This window comes from Taurulus bubalis (assembly GCF_910589615.1).
Source record: "Taurulus bubalis genome assembly, chromosome: 11".
Classification (NCBI taxonomy): domain Eukaryota; kingdom Metazoa; phylum Chordata; class Actinopteri; order Perciformes; family Cottidae; genus Taurulus; species Taurulus bubalis.
In genome coordinates, this window is record NC_136599.1 from 11,343,306 (window position 1) to 11,355,568 (window position 12,263).

Sequence of the window (12,263 nt, forward strand, 5' to 3'; positions counted from 1 at the left end):
ATATTTTGCCCTGAGCCACAAAAACCATCAAGCACACCAGTGCTGGAATACCATCCTTGCTCATGTTTGTTTTGTGTCCATTAGTCTGTGGTATTTTAATCAAAAGGAATGGAATATGCAATGCATGAATGCAGTAATTTAGGTATTAAAGGTTTTAAAACAATAATCTGACACAGAGCACATTTGTAAGGCCTTTGTCATTTCAGTTTATTTGACGCTTGAATGTTGCATACTCCCAAAGCAAATTTGTAGGGCTGCAACTAAACTAATCATTAAAAATGTGTCTGCTGAGTTCAACATATCAGAAAACACTGAATAATACTGTTACAATTTGCTAAAGCCCAAGGTGACACCTTTAAACGTCTTCTTTTGTGCAACCAACAGTTCAAAACTTAAAGATGTTTTGTTGAATATGATATAAAACATGTATCAATCATTGATATACCTGCCGAATAATCTTCTTTTGATCATTTAATAGATTCTACCAACTGTTTCAGCTCTACAAATTTGAAATTCATCAAACTATTATTCATCAAACTAATAGTAGTGGTGGAAGTACTCAGATCTTTTATCTAAGGTATAGTAGCAATGCCATGGTATACAAAAATACTCCATTACAAGTAAAAGTCCTCCTTTTTTAAATAAATGATTCAACAGCTAAATGTACTTTTTTATTATTACTGTTATTCCATTTTGCAGAGTAATGAAGCCGGCAAATACATTTATAGATGAGATTTGCAAGTATTGACTATTGAAATGATGTGTTTCAGATACATGTTGGGAGTGAACAGCTGATCATAAAATAAAAATGCTAAAGTGAAATATCACTAAATTGCACTATACATTTAATTACTAGATTAAATGTACTTACAAATTAAATGTAGTTTCTGAACTCTCACAAAAACTGCGGCTCTTGAACGCACCCCTGTTTGCTCCGGAAGTGTTTGGTTTTTGTATTGTTATTGTGGTTGAAGTGAGCATGGACTCCTGTCGTGTCACAAGAAGAGGTCTTTATAACTTTATATTGCTGTATTAAATTATTTTTGGTATTTATGAAAAAACACACTCTTCATTATTGAGGATGTCGTGAATCTAAAAACGGACGAAATGTGCACGTGGTGTCAGTTTCTGTCTCGTTCGTGCTAACTTTAGCCAAGTTAGCTAAATCAGCAACTTGCGTTCGTTAACGCTAACCGTCAACGCTCGCGGAGTGAAGAACAGTGCACTAGCTTATCTTTCTGTCACGTGGACACATTTCAGTAATAAATACTAACTTTGGCTTCGGAGACTGTTTTGAACAGTTATCGAGGTTATACCGATAGAAGCTAACGTTAGCTACTGATAGCTAATGTTAAAACAAGCCTGAAGATGCGGATCGATACTTGAGATTGGTTTAATATAAACACATAATGAAATGAAACACGTGTATGTGACATGGTGGTATTATTATTTATTTACATGAGCTGTATTTCATCTGCAGGTTGATTTAACTTACTCATGATGAACTTTGACGGTCTCGACGCTGGGATGGGTGAGTACCCACCCAGCCTTCACGGGACCATGGAGGCGGGGATGGAGCCCTCCATGGACCCCCACCTCAACCCCAGTTTACTGCAGGGAGTGGAACTCGACCCAGAGGGACTCGCGGGGAACGGTTCCGAGGCTGTGCACCTCATGGAGGGGATGTTTTCAGAATTACACAGTGCAGTTTCAGAAGTTGGCATCCCAGTCACAGCAACACACTTTGATCTCCAGGAGGAAATTATCTGGATGGGAAACCACAGAGTAAGATGAGGATGTGGTTATGATGGGAAATAGTGGCCAAAGACAATGTATAGTACAGCCTGCATGTTTCAGAAAAACAAAGTCTGCCTTATGTTTAATGTCATTTCATATTATTTCTTTCATCATTCTCTTTAGGGTCATGTAACCTCATTCTTTGGACCGACAATGGGCCGCCATTCTTCTTTCCAAGCGAATGCATCAGACGACATCCGTCACATTCAGAGTTTGGAAACAGGCGTCCTGTTTCTTTCGAAGTGTAACCTCAAGTGCCACACTCGTGGGGGCCTTGTTATGTTTGATTACCCGTAAGTGTCACAAAGTATTGATGGCGACTGCTGTTCTTGTGCTGAGATAGATTGTTGACAAGCTGCAGTCGTAAAATATTGTACATTCCAGGATGGATGAAGGAGCTGATATGCACAGTCTCCTCATGACTGATAACAACACATTGCTCATGGGTGGATTGCAAAACTACGCAGTTGAACTTGACTTGAATACTGTTCAAGAAACCCAAAAGGTGAGAGATTATCACTACCCACAAGCATCTATACATACAGCACTGGACCACATGACAAAATCTGCCACTATAGATCAAACAACATAGAAATAAGTGATTGACTGTTTATTTTCTTGTCATGTGTACTCGACAGTTCGCTGTTGATGTACCTGGAGTGGCAATAATGCGCCAAACTGGTCGTTACTTCTACTGTGGACACACTTCTGGCAAGGTAAGGACGACTTGATCAAATCCGTTTGTGAAAGATGTTTTTTTTGACTTGCACAACACTCACTTTCTCTCTGCTTAAAAACAGATCACCCTTCGAGACTTGCGTAGCTTCAAAACGGAGCACGAGTTTGATGCCTTCTCTGGCAGCCTTTCAGACTTTGACGTTCATGGAAACCTTCTGGCTGCGTGCGGGTTCTCCAGCCGAGGAATGAATGGGTTGGCATGCGACCGATTCCTCATGGTGTATGACCTCCGTATGATGCGAGCAGTGACGCCACTTCAGGTGCATGTGGACCCCCTGTTCTTGCGCTTCATTCCGACCTACACGTCACGCCTGTTGATCATCTCACAGACAGGTATCAGCCGGGGAATGTGGGGTCATTCTCATAAACATGTTCTGTGGTGTAGTGTTTCCCAAACTTTTTCCCTGGGAACTCACTTTTCACAATTCACAACAGGCCTTATCTATAAGTCGGGAGAAAAGCAAATTTGTGTGTAACCTGACCATTTTATCTGCCATTTCTGCATCACCTTATATTATCTTGAATAGGTAAATCAGCCACTTCCAAGATATGTACATTTGATAAACTTAAACTTTGTTTCATGCATGTTATGATATAAAATCAATTATGAATGAGACCAAATACATAATTTTAGATGAAGTTAACATGTTCTTGTTTGTTCTTCTCATCAGTAAAACAAACAGTATGTATGCTTCGGTTGCCTTTTTAGATTCAGCATTATAAGTAGGCTACAATTATCAGAACATTACAAACATTCAGGCTCCTTCATGTGGCTCAAATGTGTACTGCAGAAATAATAGACAAAGGCAGAAATTCTGAAAATGTATTGGGCAACTCTGATAAAATCCCCTGCACTGTGGGTCCTGACACAGTCTTTTTAGAATGATTGCTGTAGTTTGTGTGTTTGTCGACCGTTATCTCTTTGAGAGTTTAGTCAGTAAACGTGACACATGCTCTTCTTTAGAAAAATACATCAAGATTTGTATCACACTCAAATAAGTGACAAGTGACATTTAGTGACAACTAAAGAGTTTCCTGAATAGTGTTACCTGAGAAGGATTGTCCAGGCTTCATCTACCAGTATTTAGATAATTGAGTGAAAATGTTTCCTCAATATTGACACATTTAGCTTGAGAATAATGTTCCACCTCCTGTTTCTTTGTCCAGGTCAATGCCAGTTCTGTGAGCCCACTGGTCTTGCCAATATGGCGGACATTTTTCACATTAACACCGTGGGCCAGCTGCTCATGAGTTTTGACGTATCGTCCAGCAAACAAGCCTTGGCCTTCGGGGACTCTGCGGGATGTGTGCACCTGTGGTCTGACGCTCCAGAGGTTTCATTCAATGACTACTCCCGGGAGACAGAGTTTGCTCTGCCCTGCCTTGTTGACACGCTGCCTCAGCTGGACTGGAACCACGATCTGCTGCCCCTCTCGATTATCCCCACGCAACTGACCAGCACAGAGCATCTGCTGTCGGACTGGGCCACTGCAAAGTCTACACCCAGCCCCAGGTAACACAGTCAGTCACAAGTACTATGTCTTTACCCCAGCTGATTTTATATAACTGGTAATGGCAACCCTACATAAAAGCAACAACACTAACATTATTCCTCTGCATAATAGAGATCTATTGTTGTCCACAAACTTTTAAAAACACATACAATTCGCGGCTGCAATTTTTTCCCAGCAAATACACCATTTACCCTCAGCTGTTTTAGGAAATGAATTTTTTCTTTGTTAAAAATGTTACCAATATTTGTGAGCAACCTTTAAAGATTCACGTCTTCAGTAGGAATCCATAGGCTTGGGACTGAGTGCTGCAGACAAGACAGGGAAGTTGGAAAGTACTGAGAGACACACAAACGCACAGATTTTGGTCTTTTCATGGGATCGGTCGACAATAGCAGAAATAAACAACATCACTAGTTATAGTAAAATATCCAACTAGGATGTATGATCTCACTGCACACCACACCGTCACCATTAGGAACTTATTCCTTTCTCTTTCCTGCAGTCATGGTTAACCAATTCTCCTGAAGTGACATCAGTGTTACTTTGTTATGCTGTGAGTCACATATGGAACAATGTGGAACGCAATTTGAGCGGCCAGACTGAGACACATCACATATTACATCACCAATTAATGGGTATAAAATCTCACTTGAAATTAGTTTATATGTTTCGATACTAACATTGCACATTATAACCTAAAAGTGTCTCATTACTCATTCATATGCTTGTCATTCTTTTAGTATCTCAAAAAAAGTCAGTCTCTAGTTTATTAAGTACAACAGTCCTGCAATAAAAGCCTCCTTTTAGGAAGGCCATTATGGTCATTTTGGTTGAAACTATTAGATATAATATTATAAACATTTTTCAGTATAAGGGAGCATAGCTGTTGTATTAGACTGCATATGTTTAAGCTAGGAGTATATGTCACTTACAGCATTTGCCTAGTGTGTCTTGAAATCCTACCATTTATTAAAGGATGCTTTTCATCTTAAAGCATTGGACCTCAAGAAAGAACATTTTCATATTCTTATCTCAACTTTCTCTTACTTTTTTTATGAGATTCGTAAATGACTCAAATTAACGCCTCGATGATACTATTTTTAAGGCTGCTGTCAATGCTGTGTCCCCTAATGGTCAGTGGTTTAAATAAAAATAAATGTTTTAATATGAAAATGTCTCGCCACAGCTAAGCGATCGATGACAACAACGGGAGAGGGTCAAATAATTGATGTCGTATTTCAGTTTGAGATGTTCATATGGATGTTGTAGTGTTATACAATAACATCAAAGTCCAATTCAAGTAAAGGTGATAGCCTTCGGCTACATGAATACATTTACAATTATAGTAGTCTTTGAATTGCAGTGTCAAACTGTGTAATTCTTTTTTCAAACTATAAATTAATGAAACTTACAATTCATTTGTGAACTTTGGCTTGGATAACAGCAGACTAATTGCACATGACGACTTGTAAATTGTGTTCTCGTACCTCAGAAAATTAAAAACTCTAGAAAATCGGTGTATCCATCTCCTGTTCGTACGAGTGGTTCTTGCATTAGGCCCATTTTTGTTCTTTCCAACAGACGAGCTCCTCCCGTGGACCCAGAAATCCTGCGCACCATGAAAACGGTTGGGTTCATTGGCTATGCAGCAAACCCTCGCACCCGCCCTCGGAACCAGGCATGTCAAAAACACACAATGTCGTTGTTTTAAAGCCGTCAAAATGCAACAAAACACATTATGTGAACGACCTTAGTATTAGTGTGTCATTTCCACTATATTCAGATTTAGAAAACAACATTTTGTGCTGTGTTCAGTGTCATATAGAGATTTCAATGATCTAAAATCTATATCCTGTCTTATTTCAGGTTCCTTACAAAATTAAAGATGTGGAGCTTGATTATGATAATTACAACCAGGTCCCTGAATCACCAATTGGACGTGATGAAGAGCCACACCTTTACATGGTGCCCAAAAAGTACAGAAAGGTTGGTCTCAACATATTTATCATGGTTTTTATGTAAAAGGACTGTTTGAAAAAAGAAACAAAAAATCATCTCTGCTGTGTATAAAAATATGTTTGATCTTTGTGCTGGATCAGGTCACAATTAAATACTCTAAACTTGGACTGGAGGACTTTGACTTCAAACATTACAACAGAACCTTGTTTGCTGGTCTGGAGCCTCACATCCCCAATGCCTACTGCAACTGCATGATCCAGGTAAGAAACTAGGAAGGTTTCTAGTGAATTTTAGTTTGTTTTTGAGAGATTATTTAAAAGTTGTTGTTTTCTTTGACCCATGCTCAGTAGTTGTTGTCCTGTTTCTGTGTTAGGTACTATATTTCCTGGAGCCAATACGGTATCTAGTGCAAAATCATTTGTGCCAGAAGGAGTTTTGTTTGGCCTGTGAGCTTGGCTTCCTCTTCCACATGTTGGATTTGTCACGAGGAGATCCATGCCAGGTAGCTGTTTGTTAATGTTTCTCTGAATAACTGAAGGTCGATATTTTGTTCATTGTATTGTATATTTACTAATCTAACCTCTCCACCTCTTCAAGGCCAGTAACTTCCTCCGAGCATTTCGTACCATCCCAGAAGCCTCAGCGCTGGGTCTGATCCTCGCAGACTCAGACGAGCAAACAGGGAAGGCCAGACTCGGTCGCTTAATCCAGAGCTGGAACCGCTTCATCCTCACCCAGCTCCACCAGGAGACGCAGGAGCAGGAGGGCCCGCAGGCCTACAGGGGAGCCAGCAGCAGGTCAGAGCAGCCGACAGAAATACAAAACAGAGCCTGGAGGTATTCTTGGTACAGTTTAGGGAAGATGATCAAGAATTTGTACTTTCTTGATTTTTGTTGTTCTGAGTTTGTACTCATTGTTGAATGCACTTATTGTAAGTCACTTTGGATAAAAGCGTCAGCTAAATGAAATGATCACTAATGTGTCTGAAACATTTATGCAGTTCTCTGGGTTCTTCTGGTGAGTCCGCCATCGGAAAACTATTTGGATGTGAAGTTGAGAACAGCAGCCTGTGTCGCTGTGGCAAGGAGACGGTCCGCTCCTCGCTCTCGCTGCTCTTCACCATGCATTACCCTGAACATAACTCTCAAGGTGAGTTCAACGTACTCTTTCTGTTCTCACCGTTTATAGATAGCTATTATCGTGCAGCTATCATGTTCCTCAAGCTTGGCTCTGAAAGACAAGTGTATGGATAACCTGGGGCCAATTAAAAGTAAATAATAATAATTAACTGTTGACAATGTACTCATCTAACTTTGACTCTTCAGAAAAAACAATAAAAGAATATGACTTTGTTGAGATCTTGAAGAAAAGCATCTGTCTGGAGCAGAGCACTCAGGCGTGGTGTGAAAACTGTGAGAAGTATCAACCCACAGTGAGTTACAGCTCCTGTTCAGGCACATCCTATTATCTGACAATACTTTTGTAGTCTTATTTAAGTCTTTTCTACATCACGAGTGTTTCTGTGTGCCACTTTAGGTGCAGACACGCAACATTAGATGTCTCCCAGATGTTCTGGTCATCAACTGTGAGGTAAACAGTGCTAAGGAGGCTGAATTCTGGAAGGTTCAGGCGGAGGTAAATTACACTCATCTTGGTTTTATTTCCATCCTGACTGTTTCAAATACACGTTATCTCATTCATAACATAATTGTTGTTTGTTTTTCTCCACAGTACTCCTTTAATAAGGCCATGCAGAAAGAAAAAATGGAACCTCCAAAACCTAAAGAACCCCCGCCGCCTATGCCCACCGAGTGGTGCTTGGAGTAAGATATCCTTTAATATAATATAAGAGATAGTTTTGCATCGTTAATTATTTCTGTTGTCAATTCATGTTTTTGATTAATGATATAATTAACTGTTTCATCTATAAAACATCAACATTTTTTTTTATGCCTAATGCAATTTCCCCAAATCTTTAAATTGTTTGAGTCCAAAATTATATAAAAGAGAGATGAGCAGCAAATCTGAAATTTGAGAGGCTCACATGTTTGGCAAAAAAATATTTTTAGCAACTCTTTCGTTGCCATGACTTGACTTAATATTTTTTCCATAATTTTGAACACCACTTTCACGTCACTGTACATCCCATGCAGCGGGGAGGGCACTTGCAATATGGAGGGCATCACCTTTGACACGCGAGCGGAGGATCTGCGACACGTCTGGATCCCTGCGGCTATCAAGATGTGCATCAGCAAAAGTCAGGGACTGGAGATCTGCAGCTGGCCTGAAGGAGAGGAGGTGAAGGAGAAAGATCTCCATTAAAACACAGATTTTGAATCTTGGATTTAGCTTGTGTGTAAAGATGTACATGCAACTAACAACTTGTTACATGGTCTCATCAGTTAAGTACGGAGGAAGAGGAGGAGGAGGGCGCATCCGTCTACGACTTGGTGGTCACGGTGCCTCACATCCTGGATGCTCGCACAGGTGGAAACCTGGTTGCACACATCAAAGTAGGAGAGACCTACCATCAAAGAAAAGAGGTGAGTAAAGCTTAGATTAGAAAATGCAGTCAAACAGATAACTGCTTCTGCAATGTTCAGACAAAGTGACGTTCAGGTTCTACTCTGGATCAAATCTTTGTCTGTTTCAGGGAGTCACACATCAGCAGTGGTACCTCTTCAATGATTTCTTAATTGAGCCAATTGACAAGGTACATATTTGATTTAATTTTTGCTAATGAAATATCATGTTTCCAGTCATGTTGAAGTATTGTGTTTTTGTTTGTCAAAGACTGAAGCTGCCCAGTTTGATGTGAGCTGGAAAGTGCCAGGCATTCTGTATTATGCCAAGAGGAACTACCACACCAAATACGACCTTCGCAGTAAGTTTGAGGACAACAAATCTGGTGAATTTACTTTTTTGCATTAATGTATTCGCCTGCTCATGCTTTGAGGTTTGTCTCAGTTAAAAATCCCATAGATGCCAGCGTGCTGCTGACCGAGGCCTCGTTGGCTCGAAAGCAGAGGAAGAGTCACGCCACTTTCATCCCCCTCATGGTCAGCGAGATGCCGCAGGCTGGTGACTTGGTGGGGTTGGACGCTGAGTTTGTCACGCTCAACCAGGTGTGTCTGGTTGTATTGCCACTGTCTGTTTATCTCACTGTGTCTGTCTGTCACAAAGGATGTTATGATGTTATGAACTTATTGTGGTAAGACACTTTGAATAAACCTCATGTCTGTGTCGCAGGAAGAGGCAGAGCTTCGCAGTGACGGCACCAAGTCGACCATCAAGCCCAGTCAGATGTCTGTGGCCAGGATCACCTGTGTGAGGGGCCAGGGCCCCAACGAGGGGGTTCCCTTCATTGACGACTACATATCGACTCAGGAGCAGGTGAGTGTAAAACAGCTGGTGGGAAAAGCCCATTCACGTAACCGAAGTGTTGAATGTCGAAGAAACATGATAAACCTGACTATATATAGAATAAAATATTACACGGGGGATGACACTCCCGATCACGGCCTCTATCGCGCTACCTTCATTGTCATTAAACAGTGTGTCCTTTTGTTAGCGATGATAATACACTTGTACACAATGGAGGATAATCTGTGACAAGTTCATTCAAGAAGAAGACAGTTGTTCAGACTGCAGATCAATTCTGGAAAGTTTTGCTTTTCATCAACAGAGGTGGAACTGTGTTTCCTTTTGTTTACTTTCCATCACAGAAAATGTCCTGATCTTTAATTGTGCTTAGATTATGATGATAGATAAGCAACTATAATGAGTACTTTCTTCTAACTTGATAGGAGAGACTGTTTTATGAGTTTATTAGTTGTGATGAAAGCTGCAAAGTCAAACATTAACCCTGAAGAGGGAAGGTACTTTTTCTAACTTGTGAAACAGCCGCTCTGGCTATAGACCCCCAACACTTCCTTAAAGTACTGCTATCTTATGTCTATGCACTTTATTTTAACTTTAATTGTATATTCTACTGTAGATTTAATTGTAAATATTCATGCTCCCATTTATTGCACTCTGTTTATTGTTAAATGTGTATTATCAAATGTTAAATGTTATGCACCTCCCGCCAGGACAAATTCCTTGTATGTGAAAACATGTGGCAATAAATGGTTCTGATTCTGAATCTCTGTTCTTCCAGGTGGTCGACTATTTGACTCAATATTCTGGCATCAAACCAGGAGACCTGGATGCAAAGATCTCTTCAAAGCATTTGACCACACTGAAGTCCACTTACTTAAAGCTGCGCTTCCTCATTGACACAGGAGTTCGTTTTGTTGGTCACGGTTTACAGAAGGACTTTCGGGTTATTAATTTACAGGTGTGTTATTTCACATACTTAAAGTCTGGTGGTCAACGAAACACAGGTTACTTAAGTCTATTTCTTTGCTGTTTTTAAGGTTCTGAAAGACCAAGTCGTCGACACTGTCCACTTGTTCCATTTACCCCGCAAAAGGATGATTTCTCTGAGATTTCTCGCCTGGTACTTTCTAGGTAAGTTAAGGCGGCTATGATCAATATTCTGCCATAATTAACAGATCACACAACTACAGGTAATGCGAAAGGGTTGGCTTGTAATGACAAATCAGAGAATTATTAGCCAACTACAGTTCCTTCAACTATATGGAGCTTTGAAGCTTCTTTCAGCTTATTGTTTAGATTTTTTTTGGCCCGCAACTTCACTGTTTTGTTTCACACACTGATTGTGTGGTTTTCAGTACACAGCAGCTGTTTTCAGTAAAAAAAAGCTCTAAAGATCTTTGTACACTACATGCTCCGCAGCAGACAGACACGGTTAGTGACTAGCTGGTGAACATAGTGGAGCATTTAGCAGCTATAGTCAGATATAGTTGGTAGAGACTAAAAACAAAGCTGAAAGGACATACATTCATACGGACAGACATGTGACTCCAAATAAACGCTAATATTAGAATGTGTTAATGTTTTGTTTTCAGCTTTTTATGGCGAAAACTAAAAAACTGACAGCAGCACAGCTGCAGGGCCGAAGCATATGAGCACACGCACGACTTCTCCCAATTATTCATTTATCTGATGTTTCTGTGGACAGGTAGGTAGCTTAATCAGTTGGTCAATTGCAATTAAGATAAGATACTATACTATTGTACTGCATGGTGGCTAAGTTCCAGTGCAAAGAAAGACTAACAATTACAACAGCACACACACACACACACACACACACACACATATACACAAAGTGTGAATTGATGATATGAGCTTTGTAAACTGATGATTCATTGTTGAGATGAGCCTGAATGTCCTTTTCTCTTTGTGTCTCCTAGAACTCAACATCCAGGGGGAAACCCACGACAGCATAGAGGATGCACGCACCGCTCTGCAGCTGTACAGGAAACACCTGGAGCTGAGTCGCGGAGGGGGGAATGACGAAGTGAGGAAGGTCCTGAAGGGACTCTACGAAAAAGGTCGCCAGCTGGACTGGAAAGTCCCGGAATCGGAAACAGGAGATGGTCAAGGTAGCCCAAAAAGTACGATGTAACATTGAATTTAATACTGATGTTAATGTAGTAATGAGTTCATGAGAAACTTCTGAGTGGATTGAAAGCACCCTCCTTCAACAGGTGCTGCTGTGTTTCCCTCTGTGATGGGGCTGTAAGCTGCACTGTGACCTCTTCCCACTCAAGAGTTTTGATTGACATCTGCTAGTTCAGTTAGTCATTTTTTGCATTGTGTACATTGTACATGAAGGTCTTTGTTGCATGTATGGTCCACTTCAGCGAGGTGACGAAGCAGTTTTAATCATGTGAACATTTTTACTTTTCGTCCAGGAAAAAGGAAATTTGTATTGTATGTTTTTGGATGCTTTTTTAAAAAACAAATGTTTTTTTGGTGCTTGTAAATAAATAAACGTATGAGCACGAGAAGATACATTGTGTTTCATACCAAGGAGTGGAAAATACATTTTACATGAACATGGTATTTCTGAGAAGTCTTTTCAAATTTAACAGTTAATTTGATTTGTCTGCTTTTCAGTAGCGCCGTCCTCAAGCTAAGAAATTCTTAGTCGACTAACACTCATATGATATTGTTGACTAATTAATTAGTGAGGATCTCCTATGAACGATCATAGTCGTCCATCCATCCTCAAATTCCCCTCCTGGATCCGTTTAACTCATATTGTACATTTTACTTTACGCTACATTTGATTTGAGAGCTATAGTTACTTTTCAGATAAGTCACTGCACCAAACCTCTTAAAAAA

The 12,263-nt window shown here is 40.2% G+C and overlaps 1 protein-coding gene across 1 annotated transcript; it reads left to right on the forward strand.

The window, feature by feature from the left end:
• The first annotated feature begins 946 nt into the window (after positions 1–946).
• Positions 947–11,889, forward strand: pan2 (poly(A) specific ribonuclease subunit PAN2). The gene is made up of 26 exons (XM_079225627.1): positions 947–1,007; positions 1,481–1,785; positions 1,921–2,090; positions 2,182–2,302; positions 2,436–2,513; positions 2,598–2,868; positions 3,703–4,048; positions 5,631–5,727; positions 5,916–6,035; positions 6,149–6,268; positions 6,382–6,510; positions 6,606–6,805; positions 7,009–7,157; positions 7,334–7,440; positions 7,545–7,643; positions 7,740–7,831; positions 8,162–8,306; positions 8,411–8,551; positions 8,662–8,721; positions 8,802–8,892; positions 8,976–9,133; positions 9,258–9,401; positions 10,168–10,347; positions 10,427–10,520; positions 11,327–11,518; positions 11,624–11,889. Exons 2-26 carry the CDS (start codon positions 1,498–1,500, stop codon positions 11,656–11,658), a joined length of 3,627 nt encoding a protein of 1,208 aa, XP_079081753.1. The 5' UTR covers positions 947–1,007; positions 1,481–1,497; the 3' UTR covers positions 11,659–11,889.
• Positions 11,890–12,263: the final 374 nt, after the last annotated feature.

Bases quoted from the DNA above. Each gene is read 5' to 3' on its own strand.
- pan2 (XM_079225627.1), top strand. From the start codon at position 1,498: ATGATGAACTTTGACGGTCTCGACGCTGGGATGGGTGAGTACCCACCC. The intron at 2,091-2,181 runs GTAAGTGTCACA...TGTACATTCCAG, and splicing joins CTTGTTATGTTTGATTACCC to GATGGATGAAGGAGCTGATA. The intron at 10,348-10,426 runs GTGTGTTATTTC...GCTGTTTTTAAG, and splicing joins TTCGGGTTATTAATTTACAG to GTTCTGAAAGACCAAGTCGT.